Raw genomic sequence first — 20778 nt, 5'->3', positions numbered from 1 at the left:
CGCAAAAACACATAACACATCATTCCGCTCTATTTCGCGTCCATCGTACCGCGATAAAAGGGCGACAATTAAATCATGGCATTAGCCATTTTATTTATTTATATATCGTAAAGTACTGGATTATCGAGCGCGCGGATACGATTTTGTAACAAAAAAGCAAAATCATCGGGCCGGATCGCCGGTAGTTTTCGCGAACTCAACTCTCGTTTCTCTTTCGCGATAATCAATGCGCGTACACGTGCGGCATACGTGTAATTATCCTGGACGAATGTGAAAAAAAAAATAAAAATAATTATTAGTAGCCGCGCGCCAACTAACGTTTCCGTGACGCTCTGATTCAGCCATGATTTATGTTATGATGAACGGATAAATATTCGAACGCCGTAACAGTGACAGATATCGAATCGATTTAGAAATATATAATAGTTGTCACATTTTGAATATTACATGTATAATAACTCTATCTTAATAATATATTACATGTTACAATTAACTATCATAATTAATCTTTTCCCGACAGACTATTCTTGTTTTCCGTGTGCAAAATAGATTACTGAATTATATAAATTAATTTGTAATTATTTTTATGTATAATCATTTAATAACTGCTGGTTCTTAATGAAGAACTTAATATAATAATTTATACACATAATTTTTTAATATTTATTCTTTCAATAATATCACGCCGTGCGCCGTGCATTTTTACTTCTCATTATACTTTAAAGTATAATTAGTATAATTCTTTAAATATTGTGTAATTTATTATAAAATGTGTACGATGTTGCACGAAAAGATGAAATAGATTTAATTTTACTAATCTTTTCGTAAGAGAACTCTTCTCTTCTAGATAAGATAAAAATTGGATTATCACATCAGAGATATCAGTTTCTTAAACAAATTCAAGTATCTAGCAATAACAGTGAGAATCGAAGAATATCTACTTAATTTGTCGTATTTATTTACAATAGTATTTATTAACATTGCATTTTATATAGATTTTTTCCGCAAGAAGGTATAAAATCATCAATGGGTGTGACTATTATTTTATCTTTGTCTTATCTCTTTTTTTTTCTTTATATATTACATTACTTATTGTATCACATGATAAAACACATGCTAAAATAATAATTAATAATTATTGTATCACATGATAAATAAGCTCGATGTTTTTAGTCAGCACGTAATTATATTTTTATAAGAAATATAATCAAAGTATAAATATATAAAGAATATTTCTGGTGTATTATGTTATTCTTGTGAAAAGTGTATAGTGATCATCTAAAAAAAAAAAAGATATACAAACAATATACGATATATGAATGCGTAAAGTATTACCGAATTCCCACTCAATGCATCTAGAAACTGCCGAATCATTTTCAGTAGTGAATGAAATTGCACATTGAATCATTTACACACTATATATACCACACACATCCTCACATTACACATGAAAAGATGTCAATCTTTTCCACACTTTTCCACACCCATTAGATCATATAGTCGAATCACACGTTATTTCACGCATGCGAGATAATCAAATTAAATCAAATGCTTCTTTCAAGAAATGCATTTAGGTATTTTCTAAAGAATTGCCTTCGTGTTAACAGAAGCATTGACAAAGAAAAAAATATCGAATCGGCCATCGAATGAACCATTTTGTGATTTCAGCATAACACCAAGAATCGCGCGCCGATTTGACAGAAATCATATGTTGGACATAAATTCGAGCAGATAAAAAACGTGCGAAATATATATTTCGTAGCAAACATAGATCTCGTGCTTCACCGACACCACGACACTCGAGGAAGCTCAACCGAAGACTGACGGAATTAGAACCGGCAAGATAAGAATTAAGTTACCTGCGATAAGCTAAAAAATATCCAGAGGTAACTTTACGTTCACTCGCTAGCGAGCGCACGTAATGCCTACTCGATTACGAAAAATCTAACACTCATTGTAACAAATAATTCAACGCTTGCATTATTTATCGAATCTCGTGATTATCGTTTTTTTGCGATATATTTTTCGTTGATTTCTATTTCGCGCCGTGATAGATTTCGATTTACTCCAAGAAGTTTATATTATAAAAATAATATAGAGAAAAAGAGAATGAGATCATACTTATTTTTTTATTTATTAACAATTTTCATTGATATAAATAATCTTGATTAAATGTAGTCATTTAATCAAGAGTTAAGAGAATGTAAAATCTGAAACTTGACATTAATTACATCGTTACTGCTATCATTATTGTCGGAATATATCAGTTCTATTTTTGACACTTGAGAAACCCCTTTTCGATCCCTATCGTTCCGATCATCGCGCGTGACCGCGAGCGTTATTGGTCCCGTGAAAAACACGGCGGTTTCGTGTAGCAGGATTTTTAACTGCCGCGGATACCACAACACCAGGCGATCGGAAGGCCATACGTCCGTATACATGCGTACCTTACGAAGGTTCATCGAACCTCGGGCGCACGTACCGGGTTCTCTCGACCAATAATAAAGATGCACGCCCGGTACGTAACTACGCTCTGTACATACGTACATAAGTACTACCCTGCATCCGTACCCTCTTTCTCTTTCTCTCTCTCTCTGTCTCTCTCGCTGTAGAATACTCACAGCGTATATGGGGTGTCCCGTTTTCACCGCATCGAAAAATAATAAATCGGTGAGAAAAGAAAAAAGGGTTAATTTGACTTTTTGATGTATCGATAATTAAAACTTGAACGCGTCGTTCATCATGACATTATTTAATTACTTCACTCGATCTTAATTAATTATTAATTTTATCGTCGTAAATATAGAGTGGTTTATTGTTGATCGGAGTAAGAACGGTATTTGGCAATGTTAGAGAATAATTATATGCGGATTGTGCGTGTTGTGAATGTAAATTATCTAAAATCCGCGATGTAATGTAAATCGAATTATTTTCGGATTCAAACTGTTATTCCGATGGAATGGAATTTCTGAATCGCTACATTCTCGGCACGACTTTTCGAAACCAGGATCGTATCATTCTCGAACCGTTACATTCTCGGATCACGGATTCTAGGTTGCACAACATCCCGGGACTGTTACATCCTTGCGATTCTCGTATCGCGAATTGCAGCATCTCTGGACTCCTAGCGTCCTTGGAATATCGATCTTATCATATCTCCCGTTTCCCTCGATCTTTCTCTCGTATTTCAATTCGAGGATCAATTTCAGTAATAGATATGTACGATTCGCGCATACACTTAGCGATATCTCAAGAGACCGTACATAAGTATAACAAATATTATTCGAATTTTAACGACACTAAAAATTTTTTCGCGAAAATAATTTTTACTACAATTATTATTATCAATCACATGGCTTCATCCACGTTATAATTAATAGTTCAAAAACAACAAAAACTTAAAGTCTTCCAAACATAGATGAATTATCGTGAAAATCGCCTGGATTTTTCTCGGAAAATTCCTGCATGCATCGTGCGACACCCCGTATACGACATGTACGCCTGCCTACTTAATAGCGACCGCGTCGCGTGTTTCTCTCTCAACAACACGGGAATTGGAATTCCTACGGAACGGATCATTGGCTCTCGATGACGATCCATTCATGATCGTAATAAAAAATCGATAGAGACATCGGACTGAAACACGAAATAAATATGAAAATGTAAAAAAATTATCACTTTGCATCGCGGCACAATAATAACGGGAACCAAATATTTTCTGATATTACTTGCTGATATTTATGATCATTTGCGATATATTGAACGCCAATATATTGAAACTATTCTAACTTGCACACTACGAAAGAAATGCACAACCGTTTCAATATTCAATATCTTTACAGAACTTGAGGAATATTATTATTTTGCATACTTTTATTCTCGTAAGATAAAAATGTAGAAAATAGATGAAAGATTTCATAGATCGAAATTAAAGATCTAAAGATTCCAAAAATTTAAGATAATAAAGATTCGACAATCCATATAGAGTAGAGATAACAGAATTTTGAAAATTAGACGATTCAAGTTAGAAAAATATCGGAATTAATATAAAGAAATTTGGAAAAATTTAGAATCTAAAATACTAGAATGTAAAAACTCTAGATATATCCTAGACGAAAAATTAAAAGATTCCATTGCGTCATAATTTTTTTGAATGCGCGCGAAAAAATAATTTGCGTTACCGAGCAAAATCGCTGGAGATGATGGTGCTCGCGTTATCAAGCAATGAGGCAAGTCGTCGTCATAGCTCAATGTTTTTCGCTTTTAGCCGCAGGGTGTGGCGGCGATAGGTCTTTTGCCTACACTTTGTCGGGAACAGCAGCAATAACAGCGAGACTTGTATTACGCTGGCTCTATATCTCGCGCAAAAGACACGTGAATGAAATAATTCTCCTCAAGTACTTTCTCGTTTCGTTGGAATATACATACATTCGATTTATACTATTTTTATCGTAATATCAGAAAATGATAAGAAATATGCAAATATAAAAAAAAGTTATTATTTATTATTTAATTAAAAGTTATTATAGATTCAAATACATTTACATGGAGAAATATATTTCAATCATGTAATCAAAAAACGAAATATATAAGAAAAGAAAATCTAACATTTTTCATATCTCTTTTCGCGGATAAACTTATAATTTGTTCCTTAAAAATTCTCAGTTTAATGTCCATTTCACAAGTCTTACATATTTATATTTATATTATATTTTATATTTATTTCTATTATTTCTATTATATTTATATTTCTATTATTATACTTCTGATTTTATTTATTGCATGTTTCTCTATGCTTTTCGCCTTATTGAAATGATTTTTATGGTAGCGTGGAGGCAGCTTTAGAGCCGCACAGTGTGGGCAGTACGGTTCTAAAGTTGCTTTCAGTTACGAGCTACACTTCTTACCCATGCGAACGGATCGCTAACTTTTACCGTCGATCTTCGACGGACGATCGCCTTCAATCGCAAAATTATCTCTTGCGACAGGTGCATGCGTTCATATTAAAAGCATGGAACGAGACGCGCCGTTGAAGACGGCATTTTCCGAGGAAACGCGCAAGATTCGTCGAACCGGGACGCGGATCGTCGCGCGAGTGCATCGGCACGTGCCGCGAGCGATGACACGTGACGAGTTCGATCGCGCGAACAACGATATCTCGCTACGCGCGACGAATCGCGTGACTATGTATGGAGAGACAGCCGAGAGGTGCGTTTTACAGCGAGGATGTCGATGAAATTTGTACAGAAATTGAGATATAAATGATCGATAAATTTGATCGCATAAAGTATGCCATATATATGAAAATAAACAAAATTTGTTTTACACAATATTTTTCGCACTTGCAACATTTTGAGGTAGCAAACAAACTTCACGTATTTTTCAAATGTGCGATTACTCTAAATTATGTGGATAACGGATTCACACATATACAATATATATAAATACCTATTAATAGAATAGTATAAATATTTTTTACATAAAATAAAAAAAATAATTTGTTAAAAAAATAAAAAGTTAAAAAAAGTTAATGTTCGATTAATGAATTTACTTGAGGACACATCCGAGATTAAATTTAAACACGCTTTACACAACATAGATAGAGCAGTAATGTTTTTGCTTCTTCATTACCACGGTGTTACACTTGTACCGTTACGTGCATTCGGTAGAAAATCATAAAGTGAATGAAGATGAAGCTGTAACCATGAGATTCCGTGGCTTTTTTCAATAAATTTAATATCTTTTCATTTTATCAACTTCACATGCGCATTAATGTTACGGTTAAACACGAAACAAAAGTATAATATTATTTTTAGTTGCGTATTGTGTTTCTTTCTTCTCCTCGTTTTGCCGTTAGATTAGTATAATTTTATAAATCTCTCTGGAAGCCTTACCACATCGTAAGGAATTAAGCGTTCGCATATATGTATACGTTGCTAATTAAGCTTTATTACGCCAGCGGGATCGCGGAAGCTCTACTACTTGATACTTTGTCGCATCACGCGGTTCTTAATCCAATTTATGTCTCTCGGCGGAATCGAAACAATTCGCCCGACGCAAAAAAAAACACGCACACCCGCATGTATACGCACTGTTAAGTCCGAGTAAATTATCGATTCGTAAGATCTCGATCCCGATGAGAGAGATTTTTAGGGGCCCGTCGTATGCGTCGTCGTCGGCATGCAAATCGCGGGAATCGACGTGAGAGGAATTGCGCGCGAGGGACACACCTGTACATAGGTATCTTCAATTCTTTCGTATCCCGCGAACGCCAGCACCCTCCTGTTCGAAGAGAAAAGACGAAGTCGAAGATCGTCGAGAATGCACGAGAATTTAATTAAATCGGAATAAATCGCGGATCCCCTCTCGCGAGGAGACGCGCCGAGACGCGTCCGATTCGGCAGTTCAATGCGAACTGACCACGTCTCATGCCATACCATGCCATGCTCCATTCCATTCCGCCACCGTTCCTTTCGGTCTTATTCCACGAGTGATGTCTCTCTCTCTCTCTCTCTCTCTCTTTTAATATATATATCTCTCTCTCTTACAACGTGACTCCCTACTCACGGTCGGGTCCCTTTCGCGCTCTCAATCACTCGGACTTTCGTCGTGTCGCTGCGCTCGGCAGGTACTCGATCATTATCATCGCTGGCAATTAATTAATTAATAGCGAGTTGGGATGTTCAGCGGAAAGAGAAGCGCGTATTTACAAAATGAATCATATCTTGTCATGGAAGAAGATATGTATAAATTAATCATATGTTGCTAAAAATGAGATATATAGCGTATATTATGCATATAAATATATTAAAATCTTCTGATATAACATGTAGCCTTCAGAAGTCTAATTCTTTAATATATATATATATATATATATATATATATGTATTTATATAATATATAAATCTGACTTGAAAACATGTGTACACATTAACATTTCTCGTATGTAAAAAGTGAAAAAGTGTTATAAATCAAGCCTATCTTCTAGTCTATCCTTCTCAACGCATTTCTGTCGAATTATACCCGCATTCCATAAAATTACGACCTAGCGTTCCAAGAGCAAAGCTTCCGTCATCGTTGCTTCTCGAGATAACTCGATGATACATCATTTAATTGACGTTAATGAATGTTATGAGAAGTCAACGTCATCTAAATGGCGTTCCGTCTGTTTTAGAAATTTTACACGGTGTATAAACTTAAATATCTAATTCTTTTCGCGAAACTTAACTTTCTTAAAACAAGAATATCCATATGCAAAGAACTTAACGCTTCTAATATCAGCGCAAGCTACATGTTTCTCGTGAAGTCGCGTTTTGCGAGCATCACGTGCATCGCAACTTTTTATGCGATCTTGGTCCACGCTAAGTAGGTGACCCTCTGACCTAATCGCCGCTAATTTCATTTGCTAGATCGTTTGCCGGCTCGCGCGTTTGCGTTCTTTGTTTTTTTTTTCGCTTTTTTTTTCACGCGTCGCAACGCTGAACAGCCCTCTCGCCCGCCTGTCTGTCTGTCTGTCGCGCTCCAAATACCTGTTCGGCTCTACCCACCTGCCGTGATTATGGCTCGTGGCGTCCCACGTAAATCTAAGCGCGGACCGCGACGGGGGAACCTCGCGCTACCGTCGTGAGAATCCATTTTTCCGCCCGTTGCAATCTCCTTCCGGCTGCCCTCGATCAGAATCCTGCATGCAACAGATTGCACAGCTTGTTTTTTTTTTTTATGGATGACCGAAAAAGGCACCGCTACTTTTCTATTACATCTCAGATGGCTTAAAAATTTTTCTATTATCACATGAAGTGTTCCAAATTAATAAGTAGAAAAATGTAGTATAATAAAAATAGAATAAAAATGAATTAAAAAAATAAATAATGATAAAAAAAATAATCTTTAAACCATGTGTATTAATGTTGCCAAAAAGTTCTCTGAGGCATTTTTTAAGATTCCTCCAATTTTAATTACAGTACTTCAATAAGGCGTCCGAATGTAATTTCTTATTACACGATAATGTTATAATGAAAATTTGCTTTGACAATATTGCTTGCTTGCGTGTTAGAAAAAAATACTAGAATATCATACATAAAATATCAATTTGCATAATTTGATAATAATTAGGAAAAATAATACACGCATTTAATTATAATAATTATCTCTGTATATTCTATTATAAACGTGAATCTAATAATTAAATACAAAAGGCATATTTTTTCTAACTAAAAAAATCACGCCATCACATGGAAAATAAATCTAAATAAATCAAAATTTCATACTCCACGTTATAGATGAATAATAACGATTCCACACGTGACAAATGACAATATCAATCGCATTAACGGTCCCGGCAGAGATCGCGCGATTTGTTGATCATATGGCCCGATTGTCACAGACTATCGACTTCGCGTGTACTCACGAAGTTACTCACGCGACACTACGGAGACGCCGTTGATCCTCGCAGAATCGAAGATTGCGCTTTATAACGGTGATCGTATCGACAGTAGAACGAAGGAACGAACGCAAAACCACGTGCGTCACGAACGAGAGCCCGCGCGAGACTGCCAGCCCGATGACGACGCATCGTCTTTAGCATTCGGCTTGGATGGGCAAAGTGGACGGATGGATGGGTAACTGGATAGATGGATTAATGGATAGACGTACCGTGACGGTTCTTGACGAGTGCAATTTTCGAATTTTTTACATCAAAAGTATTTCTCTATAAACGTGCGATTTTGAATTCCTCGCGATTTCGTCAAAATAAAATTTATTTAAAATCGATTGAAGATATTTCTAATTTGTCTCCCCTGAATAAAAAAAAAAAATAAATAAATAATTAAATAAAAAAAAAAAATTTTTTGCTTGAGTTTTTCATTTTCCCTTTCGATAAACGCGCAAATTTATGCGTTGTCTTTTTTAACATGTGTTCGATTATATTAGATAAGATTAAGCATTATATTATCAAGATCGATATGATATTAGACCAAAAATTTAAAAAAGGATAATTTTGCAAATTTTCAAAATTTTCAAAATTTAAATTCCTTTAATGTAATGTCAATATACAGGGTGAGTCTAAATGTTCCGATCAGACTTTGAGATTTTATAGAAAATTTAAATCTAAACAAAAAATTTTCTATAAACATGGGTCGAAAAATGCTTCCTTAAAAAATTAGTGCCCAAAAACCTCTGAAATCACAGTTAGATATTTTTACAAATGTCAGGAAAAGTATGCGTTTTTTAACAAAAGACTGTAGAGATAATTACTTATTTGATTAAATAATGCGCAAGAGATCATTTGTTTGTTGATTATACTTCTGCCAAAGTGCAGTTAAACCTCCACGGGCTGCATGACATAATGCGCATTTCTGGACTAGGCCGTGACATTGCATAACGAAACGTATTAGATGCGTATCGTGATACGCAAGTAACGTGAGCTACCGACACATCGGATAATAATATACATAACATACATAGTGGTACACATTACGTCTCGTCATAATTACAAACTTTATACGAGCGACCGTGCATGCTTTATGTGTCTATTAATTTTGTAATGTATTTGCTAATGTGATACAGCTCGCGCACGATAGCAAATAAACAGACAACAAACCAGAGAAAACTAATTTTCTCTTCATTAGAAAATAATTCGGTTATTTATAATCGATTAATCGAATTGTAATAATGAACAATAAAAAATTCATATACTGAAATTTAATAATTTTCTGCTAATTCCCGATCGATTCATCCTCAATTGAAATTGAAATTACCGTTAATATATACATTCTAGGATGCAATAAAAATGAAGAATCTTAATATTCTAAATTAAAGCATAACTAACGTCGTAAAAATTTTATTTCCTCACGTTTAATAATTGAAATATTTGAAACTTTTAACTCATCATATTTAATAACCAAAATATTTATATAACGTCGCAAAAAAAAGTTCTTTAATAAAACCAACTTTAAATTGGTTGGCAAGTTTACATTCACTGCCTTCATAAATTCTAGTTTTGCTAAAAAAAATATTATCAGTTTTGCTTATTTCCAAAATCAAAAATTATATTATAGTATATCTTTATTTATATTATGGCCTAAATTAGAGTGTGATATGAATGCGGAAACGAACGAGGTAAAAGAAGAAATGCCAAGGGAGACAAATAGAGCGTTTTGAGGCAGCACGTACTTCCTCACTATAATGTGTGCACCGCGTGTGCGTATCGTCATAGATGCAGTCATTTAAGAGAGACCAAGATAGATGGATATATGAAGGAAGAGAAGAGAAGTAAAGAAGGAGAAGGAGAAGACTAAGAGAAACGAGGAGGAGGGCTTCGTCGGCAATGAGCGAGGGACCTTGACGGTCCGAAGAGCGCTACCATTTTCGCGGGGCGTAGTAGCTGATCGACGCAGATATGGGCCGACCGCACGGTACCATAGGTCACGAAAAGAAAATGCGGGTTTTTTAACGGGAAAAAAATCGAAATTTTATCGCAAGATTCGATTTGAAATTCGCCAATCGATTCGTGGAAAAACTCGTGAAATTCGTCGAGATTTAATCGTATTTGGCTAGATCTGATCCCGCAAGCGTCTTTCAATACATGGAGAATTATTCTTCTAGATAATTATTTTCTATAAAACACAATGTAATTTTTTAGCAGTTTTTAAACGTGTGACTTTCCGAAAGTGACTTTTCAATGACAAGATCGACAATGATTCTTTGTGGATGATTTAGAAGTACATCATTTATAAGGGTAAGGAAAAAGGACGTGCGACTACAGTGTATATTTTATCAGCATAATAATTAAAAACAAATACTTAATATTTAATCATATATGATTTTATATAAATATATATTTAAATATACAGATAAACATATTTTTATATAAATCTTGCGAAGAGAGATAGATAGCAGAGGAGGATTTTTCCATGTTTTTGTATCTGATGTTGCATACAGAAATTGAATTCCATTTTCGGCCACCCCCGCACGTTCGCGTCGCGAATTGCGCGTCACCCTGTAACAGGCGTCTAGTTTTATGCCAAACTAGAGCGCGCCGTTCTAAAGATAGGTCGTTGCAGGCAGGAATCGGTGTGCATCCACTACCGGCACAGGGAACAAGGGCGACCTTGGCCTTACGAGCTTATATAACGAGGAAACGGCTGATTCGCGAGCTCAGTCGTTTCGACCTATCGACGCGACATATATCGTGACTTATCGGACGATTGACATTTGTCGACGATGCGTTTTTCTCTCGTCGATTTTTATATCGATTCCGATACGAAGCTCCATTAAAACGCTCTTCGCGTTTTTACACGAGAATAAAATGCATTAGCACGCCTCTCTACGTCAATCCGTTTTTTTTTTTTCGAACGCGGAAATATCTAATTAAGTACTTTTCTGCATACAAATCGGCTCATTAGAGTGGTCTCCGTGCACGAGCTCTTCGCGTTTCTCTGTTTCTTTCAGTAGAAACAATATTTGAGATTCGGAAGTTAATTTTATTTACCGCGTCGGAAATTTCCATGAAAAAAACATGACTGCGTAAAAATGCGAGCGATAGCGCGGTCGGAAAAATAAGTGCCATTAAAGGAGCGCGCGCACCGCTTCGACCGATCGAACGACCGGCGACCACGGTGGAGGGGTTCGTCGCCGCGGAAAATCAACTCTCTTCTTGGCAGAAACGGAATGACCAGCCCGTGGGTGGCAGCGGTGACGGCGGCACGATAGATCGCGAAACTCTTCCGCTTTTTTGACAGATGCGAGCGTCAGTGAGTCGCGTGACGCGTCGTCGCTAGTGCTCGTCTCGAGCGAGGAAATCGATACTGTTTACGGCAGTGTTTGCGGTGAGTCGATCCGAAACGCAAATTACGAACATGTTCCGTATATCGATGCTTCGAAAATCGATGTTACGATTAGCACAAATATATTAAAAAAAAAAAAGATATCTTCCATCATCTATGAGACTTGATTTTTATATCTTTCATTATGTTTCAACTAGCAATAAGTTTTTTTTTAATATTTATTACTGTGTTAAATGAATTTTGCGATCTCTAATAAATTGTATATGTGATATTTTAATGATAATGAATGTTAAATATAACAAAATGGATAGAGAATTCGGATAAAGATTCTCGATTTTGCATTAACCATGTATTAAAAAACAAAGCTTAATAAATTCTTTCGACCTTAGCTTCCTTCATTATGGTCATGCATAAGAATCACATCTGCTATGCATGAGCTCATTAGATATGCAAAAAATCTATTTAACTCTTTTTAGTACACTCGGTGCAAACGTTATTACGTCAAGTTTGCCGGATAAAATATCTCAAGTTACGCAAAAAGTAGAATATTTTAGAAAATTGGATTATTTTATAACGAATGTGAGCAATGGGTTTATGACATAACGAAAATTTGGCATTAGCCACGTGCACGCTTTTAACGAATCAACACGTTAGATTTCTGTTTATTTTCTGATCGTGATATCATCGTGAAGTTTGTTATAATAGGTGCATTTTGCAAATAAATTTAGCTTACAATAATTTATTTATTTATTTTATTATTTTATGCATATTAAAAATATTATTCTCAGTGCATTTTAATATCGAAATTAATAAATTTATTACACATTTTTAGGATTAAAAAGATTCCGACGAACATCAAAACGATTAGGCGAAATTACGCAGTAGAATTTCCAGGTAAAGTAATTAACTTTGATATTAAGTGTTGAGATTTTACTTTGGATTCTGAATATCTGTGTGTATATACATATATTGATTGTTAAATAGTGTAAAATAAATTATGTTAAATGATTATAATTTTGAAATATATATGTATAATCTCGAAATATGTATAATCTTGAAATACATATAATATATATATATATATATATATATATATATATATATATATACACACACACACACACGCGCGCGCATACACAATACACACACACATAGAAACGGGAGGGAGAGAGAATTTTTCAAGTTTCAAATATTATTACATTTCATTACATATTAGTTTCCTTCTTACGTATACGTATATATCTTTTTAATTTTTAATTTATATATTGATTATAATATTTCTATTAACACATTTATTTCTATGTATGAAACGTATTTCAATTTAAATATAATTTTATGGTGACATCATACTATAAATCTTTCCAGGTGACCTACTGACACTGGGACCAAGGAAGGAAGAATGTTCAATTCGATATTGCTGCTTTGGGCGTTGGTCGGTCTAATTGGCCGAGTGCACGGCAGATGCAGCTTAGCCCCGATCGCCGATAACGAGCGTTCGATCGCCTACGTGTGTATCCACGGTGACCTGAACGATCTCGACGAGCTGCCCGACGAAACTGAATGGATCGAGTTCTCGGTGTCGCGTTTCCACGCGATCCCCGATGGCGCGTTTCGTCGATTCCCGAATCTTCGTCGCCTATCGTTCTACAATTGTCACGTCAACATCATCGAACCCGACGCGTTTCATGGCCTGCATCGACTCGATTGGTTGATATTCCACGGCACGAGGATCCACGCAGCGAGAGCCGCGTGGTTCCGTCATTTACCGAATCTCAGACGGTTGATCTTGGATAGGTAAACATCTCTTACAACTTAATATTATAAAGTTAAACGAAGAGATTCAAAAACATGGGAATAAAAAAGCTGATTTCATTAAAAAAAAACTGCAATATATATAAGTAGAGGATAATATTGAACATTTTATTATTGTTATTTTATTATTATTGTTAAAGTTTTTATTGTTTTTTTTTTTTGCTATTGATATTCGGTGCCAAGTTCAATTCATATAAATCATCATCGATGGTCGATGCATCGAGAAACATATTTATATTTATATTTATCAAATTCGAGGACATCGGTAAATCGAGGCCAGATGCAGCGACTTATGTAAAGCGTCTGACAGTTATATATTCGATAATGTCGATGACCTAGTTACTCGTCGTACCATTGCAAGCGTGACGTCATCCAGTATCCGAATATCAATGATTAGAAAATACAATAATTACGATTAGTAGAGTCTATAGAATTAAGAATGCGCCTACGAAGTTCGTCCTAAATTACGTCAGTCTCAAAATCGATCATGTTATTCTTATTTATTAAAAACTCGAATCTTTCGGATTTTTTAATCCTAACATCCTCGAATACCTGAGATTTTAGAATTTGCGAATTTTTAGTACAAGGATTATTAAACTTAAAAATTCTTGGATCTTGGCACGCTTGTATCTTTTTTCCATTTCTTTATTAATGTTTCGAGATTCTGAAAAATAGATACGCTCACAGTAAATAAAATACATTCGCATTCTCCTTTCAGATGTGGCTTGGTGCACGTCGAGCACGATGTTTTTCGCATGTTACCGCGACTCGAGATTCTAGACCTGCGCAATAATGACCTCGATTGTTTATCGGTGGACGAGCTGTCGCATCTGACGATGCTCAGGACCGTGCGTATCGACGGCAACCCGTGGTTGTGCGAGTGCCGGCTGAGAATGGAGAAATTTTTCCACGACAGCTCGATCGTTCAAGAAATCGAATGCAGGGTTCGACCGAAGATCTGCACCGTGCACAAAATTCCGCAGTGCATGACGCAAATTGATATCCCTCTTCCATCTCCAACGATAATCATCGAGCCGATAAGTAATCAGGAGGTGAGACAATCATTTTATACTACAATGTTACTTCTAACAATGTCGTGTGATAATTTAAATTAAATTATTATTCTCTTTCATATTTTTTTCCTTTTTTTTGACATTTAAAAAAATTTTCGTTGCTACATAAATTAAATTTATTCTCTTCTAAATTCTGATTCAAAGAAATTTTAATTGTTCACATAGTAAATATCGCAAATTTAAAATTTTTTTACTATGGCGCTAGATAAATTTTCTGATAAATGCATTTTTTACTGATGCGTGCAAATAGAATAAATTGTAGATATATCAATACATTTGTATATATATATATATGCTGACAATAATGCAATATTTGTTAGAATCAAGTTGCCTTGTTTTCAAGATATTGTGTTTTAGAGAGCCGAGTTACAGAATAATGTAGAAACTCTTCAATCATAATTGCGTATCTAATAATATCGCACAATTATAATCTTTATTACTGTGATTTCTATCACCTAAAAAGACAGTTTATCATACATATCAAAAAGAAAGTTCAATGCGTGATGACGTTAATTAATAATGTAATTGCACGTCTAATGATAATATTATTATTCTGTGCTTTAATTACTGATATTATCTTATACGCAAAAGAAAGTTAGATGCACACAGTTAAATAAATATCAACACATATAAATGAGTGAAAATTATTGCAATATTTAATTAGAATATATTAACATCGTTTCATAGAAAAATGGACCCATCAAAATTATATTGCAACGTCATTATATAAAAACTAATTATAAATACGGTTTCAAAAATTTTGTCGCATTTCGAATCATTTTTTTCGATTTAACAAATAACTGCCATTTTAAAAATTAATATAAATATAAATTCCAAAAATTTTATATATTTAAACCTAATCAAAAAAATACTGTAGATATTTTTTTCACAAATTTCATGAATCAATGAAAATTCAGGTTAGATAATGATCCAATGATGGTTGGTTAATATAGTTTAAGAGAAATAAGATCGTAATTTTCAGTTTAACTCTCCGTGATGTTATTAAGTTTTAATTTTTTATTTATTTTCTCTCTCTCTCTATTCTAGATTGGATCATTATTATATCGAAAATCTTCATTTTCTCTTCTTCTGGGACATCATCAAAGCGCCTAAATAATAATTATTCATTCATTCTGTCATGAAGAAAATTAATAACTCACCGTATCGGAGGATGAAATCGCGTTCTCATTGTCAGTACAGCGAATCCTCGGATGTCTTCGAGCATCGTTGCCTGCTTTGGACGGCTCCTTTCGAGGTCCAACAGCGGCACGCTGGTTCGCTTCACGATCGCCGAAAATCACACGCGACATATAATCGATATACTGATACACACACACACACGCGTGCGATTAGAGAAATGTTTATTATATCAATCAGCACGCACTGCGTCCGTTCCGATGAAAATGGCGGGAACGCGAATCACGCGACACGGTTATTTATTACTATATGCGACTTCCCTTCTTACTTTTCGGTCGGTTATTAGTCGGCACGCGATTTCTTTTGTACTATCGACAACTGTCACGATACATCACAACACGCATCCGACACGCAAGTTACGTGACGCCGAAAATTACATCACGTATCACGCGGAAACGCAAACGCGTTCGTTTGTTTCGACGAGTACGTCAAGCACGGAACTGTTTATCGCTCGATTTGAACGCGAAGTTTTAGTGCGACGTGGTCACGTGATCCGCGAAACTGTCGCTGATTGGCTCACCGTAGGAGTGACGAAATCGCGCGCGATACACAATCTATGTGCAATCTATAATACGAACACGTTAAAAACATTCGAGCATCTAGAGGATTACCGCACTATCTTCCATCTTTGTGTAAACGAATTTCATTCGATTGTTGTCGATAATTAAAGTTCGGAAATTTGTCAATAATGGGGTAAGCAGAGTGCGAGTATCGCGATTGACAATCGTACCCAAGATCGTGATACAAACGAGAAGAGAATAATGACAGAGGTCTCGTTAATCGTGCACAAAAAAACGAATTCACTTTACTTATCACATTCGCGTTATCAACCCCCGGATATCTTATCTGTTTCTCATTTGTTCCCGCAGGAATTTCCCGGTAACCGCTTCCAGACGAGCGCGTTGACGTCGCTGGATCGTCTGCCGGACAGGACTACGTGGATCGAGATCACGGGGTTACGGATCGATCGCGTGCCCGCGTACGTGTTCTTTCGCTTCGGCAACAGCCTCCGTAGTCTGGAACTTCGCGATTGCTCGATCGGGGCGATCGAGCCGGGCGCGTTTGCCGGTCTACACCAGCTGCAACGGCTTACGCTCGTCGGCAACCGGCTGCCCGCGGTCGCCGCTCATTGGTTCGACGACCTCGTCGCGCTGCGCCTATTGGTCCTCGCTCGCAACGGCATCGCGCACGTCGAGACAGGAGCGTTGCGTCCGTTGGCCGGTAGCCTGCGCCATCTCGACGTGCGATACAATCAACTGCGTTGCCTGTCGGTGAACGAGCTGGCGTATCTGGAGCACCTCGAGCGTCTCGACGCCGTTGGTAATCCGTGGTACTGTGATTGTCGCAGTGATCTACAGAGGTTCCTCACCGATCGTAATGTGGGATTCGAGATTGCCGGCAGATGTTACGAGGAAGACGAAGTGATCATCGAGCCGACCGATGGAGGGCAGTATTCGTATGTAAGTGGCGATTTGATAAAAATGTGTGTTCTTCGAGGGGAAAATGCAAGATATTCTTCGCTTAAGTTTTGTCTCAAGAGTAAAACGTAGCATAAAGAATGTTGCTGAGAGTAATATGTAAAAAGTAAAATTTTTTCTTAAAATTTAATTAATTTTTCTATGAAATCTTTCTCCTCAAAAGATTTTACATTTTATTCATAATATTGAAATAGAGGAAATTTTTAGTATTTGATAACCAAGATTAGTTATCTTTATTTTAATTTTTATTTCGCATCTCGTATATATATTTTATATATAATACACTTGCATATATGTTATTCTTTCAATATATCCTATATTTTATTATATTTTATTTGTAAAAAGCATCAAAAGAAGTTTTATCTAGATATCAGTATTTTTATCAGTAAATCAAATAAAAAAAATTTTATTTTATATCAAGCTCGAGGTAATGAATCCAGGATATATAAATCAACAAAAATTAAATAGGCATTAAAGGACCAGCGCAATAAATAGAAGATAAATTATTAAGTTAAATATAATCTATATAAAAAATTATTTATACCAAGAAATCGGCAAATTTTAGAGACGACTTATTGAACACTCTTCTAATACAAAATATTTTTTTTAGACCAAGACTACTTCGTTTACCGGCCAGGTGCGCTGGACGTCTTTCGACGATCAAATTCTGCATGACAAGAATATAACCATAGTAAGACCGCCAATCGAGATTCGCACAGAAAGACCGCCGATTCACAGAGGTAGTTGCACGCAAGACAGGACGCAAACATCGCAGCAAGTTTTCACCTGCAGTGGCATTGTCTCGCTGAAGGAATTGGACGTTATACCTAATTCGGCTCATACCATCCGCATCATCCTCTCAAGCCTGAAGACGATCCCGACTCGAGCGTTCGCCCGCTTCGACGGCTGGCTGTCCAGACTGGAATTACGCGATTGCGATATCGAAACTATTGAGTATCGCGCCTTCATCGATTTGTATAATTTAAACTACCTGTCGTTGCATAGCAATCAATTGAAGTTGATAACGTCCGAAGCATTGGAAGGCTTGACGAATCTGCGGCACTTGGATCTCTCGCGAAATCACATTTACCGGATCAACAACGACGTATTTGATATATTACCGCGGTTATATACCCTCGACGTCTCCGATAACAACATGAATTGCTTCGGCATAGAACATATGGCGCGCAAAGCGCCGCATCTGTATTCTCTTAAGGTGTCGAGTAATCCGTGGACTTGCCTGTGCGGGTCCAAGCTGGCCAGCTTCCTGGATTCCCGTAGGATACCGTACAATCGCGAAACTCTGTTCGACGCAGGCGACGACTGTTACGCTACTGGAGTGCCCGTGACCCCAGCCACAACGGCGGTGACCACCTCGAAGTCGACCACAACCGAACCGCCCTCGAAAGGTCTTTATGACGAGCGTATTCAGGGTTCTTGCACCAGAATTCTTGACTCCGCGAAACCGCGATATCGTTGCGTCGGCGGCAATCTGTCATTACTGAAGAGCCTACCATACGAAACCGTCGCTATCGAATTTCTCGAGGGACATCTGCCTCATCTCCCGGCCGGCTCTCTTTATCAATTCTCGAAATTGCAGGAGCTCGTCATTAGAAATTGCGGTCTGAAAACGATCGAACCTGGCGCTTTCAGAGGCCTAGACTCCCTAGAGCAGCTCACCATCCAGAATAATACATTAACATCGATCGAGGCGGAATGTTTCAACCTAGAACGTCTCGAGCGGTTGGATCTACGCGGTAATTTGATCCATTACATCGCGCCAGGCGCTTTCCATCACTTGCCCAGGTTAAGCTACTTGAATCTCGAGGGCAACGATCTACAGTGCATCTTCACCAGCGATTTGCAAAACATGCAACATCTGCACATTGTCGAATTTGCTGGCAACCCGCTCAAATGGCGTTGCCGCGTGGATTTGGAGCAATTTCTCGAAACGCGAAAAATCAAATTTGTCCGGGTGGAAAACTCGTGCGAGGGTAAAAAAATCATGAGGAATCTTCTGTATCAGAATCAGACCGCCGAATCTTTGACATGTCCGCCCGGTTGCTCGACGGCGAATAAAATTGATCAGAGAAACAGTTTGACATTGTTTATAACATTTACATTATTCTTCGCAATACAAATGCATTAATTTCTTTCATGTAAAGATAAGAATTTTAAATATAGTAAAAAAATGGCCTTATTTCCGAAATATTAGAGTTTTTTAATTTATGACGATTATTCTCTCTATAATATTCCGCAGTTTTTTAAACTTACTGACGTATCATATTTAATAGAAGAAAATTAGATTGAAATGTTTATCGATAGTTTTTATACGAGAAAAGATAAATAGTAAAATAATCGGAGACCTCTAAGATTTTGTAAGTATTATAGTTAAAAATAAAGTGTAAATTTTTTTCGACAAAAAATAACGTTTAAAAATTTCTAAATTAGTTTATATCGTTATTTATAAATGCGATCATTTATATTTAGCAGATATTTGTCTAATGAAAAAGTAACATTCGATATTCTGGTATAAATATAGAATCACGTGTTGAGTATCAGACAGAAACGTTTTGATAAATATATGCACCAAGTAGAATGAAGAAGTTAAGGATTGATAAAGTTTCTCAAAATGAAAGATATTTTTACAAAAAATAGACAGAGATAGAGATGTGGTATTGTTAATGTTGTCAATGCAATGTGTTCATACATGAAAACGCTTAAACTAATAAATATATATATATTTATTTAATGCGAAACAGCGCATATTTAATCTTTTTAGAATCTCTTTAATATTGTATAATACTGTACGTAGGATAACGCTTCTTGATCTCTAGTTAATTTGTTAGATTGCTTAGGCTGTTAATAACTATTCGTCGCATATGGCACGGTTTGATTACAGTTGTTATTATTGTTATCAAATATATTGTGATGAAAATATGTAATCTGAAATATTGAAAAAAATTGTGCATTATTATCGGAAGGAATCATCGATATATGACCATGTCTTAAAAATAAAGTACAAGAAGTTACATATTCTATATTATGTAAAGTTATATATCAACTTGAACGCATAAATACATTAATGTGCCATAAAGAGATACGTATTAGTGCGACGTTAAAATACTTCTTACTTGTGTTCATTTTATTATACAAAAAAAAACAATTGTATATATATTTATTGTCAGAATTGTAACGAGATCTATTTGCTACTAAAATGCAAATTTAATAAAAATTTATTTTGTGCAACAGTTATTTATTTATTTTATCAGCTGCCTTACTGTCGCAGTTATGTTATTTGATCTATTGCAATATATATGTGTGTGTGTGTGTGTGTGTGTGTGTGTGTGTCCGCGTGTGTATACACATCATATAAGAATTTTATAATTGTATGCATATACTTAATTAACAAACTGAAACTAACGTCTAGCAAGT

At 36.0% G+C, this 20778-nt stretch overlaps 2 protein-coding genes across 7 annotated transcripts in view; one reads left to right on the top strand and one right to left on the bottom strand.

The window, feature by feature from the left end:
- Positions 1-16713, bottom strand: part of LOC126852511 (cytospin-A) — a 42554-nt gene extending 25841 nt beyond the window's left edge. Inside the window, exons 1-2 of one of the 5 annotated variants that reach the window (XM_050597372.1) lie at positions 8268-8561; positions 7548-7681 (exon numbers count right to left, since the gene is read on the bottom strand). Coding sequence is in view for 3 of the 5 variants with exons in the window: in XM_050597370.1 (XP_050453327.1) it covers positions 15829-15978 (150 nt within the window). In the remaining 2 variants the exon portion in view is untranslated. Of the gene's footprint in view, positions 1-1335; positions 1785-7547; positions 7682-8267; positions 8562-15828 lie in introns of those variants that run through there. The other 4 variants (XM_050597373.1, XM_050597370.1, XM_050597375.1 and 1 more) reach the window with 4 other exon arrangements.
- On the top strand, positions 10377-20594 carry LOC126852524 (slit homolog 3 protein-like). 2 transcript variants are annotated; one of them, XM_050597407.1, is made up of 7 exons: positions 10377-10735; positions 11061-11825; positions 12616-12677; positions 13149-13577; positions 14314-14647; positions 16735-17325; positions 17954-20594. In XM_050597407.1, the coding sequence occupies exons 4-7, from the start codon at positions 13183-13185 to the stop codon at positions 19490-19492; spliced, it is 2859 nt and encodes a 952-aa protein (XP_050453364.1). In that variant the 5' UTR covers positions 10377-10735; positions 11061-11825; positions 12616-12677; positions 13149-13182; the 3' UTR covers positions 19493-20594. The 2 variants fall into 2 exon arrangements, with proteins under 2 accessions (XP_050453364.1, XP_050453365.1); XM_050597408.1 differs by lacking the exon at positions 11061-11825.
- Positions 20595-20778: the final 184 nt, after the last annotated feature.

This window comes from Cataglyphis hispanica, chromosome 10, assembly GCF_021464435.1.
Source record: "Cataglyphis hispanica isolate Lineage 1 chromosome 10, ULB_Chis1_1.0, whole genome shotgun sequence".
Lineage (NCBI taxonomy): Eukaryota > Metazoa > Arthropoda > Insecta > Hymenoptera > Formicidae > Cataglyphis > Cataglyphis hispanica.
This window is presented reverse-complemented; position numbering and strand designations above follow the sequence as displayed.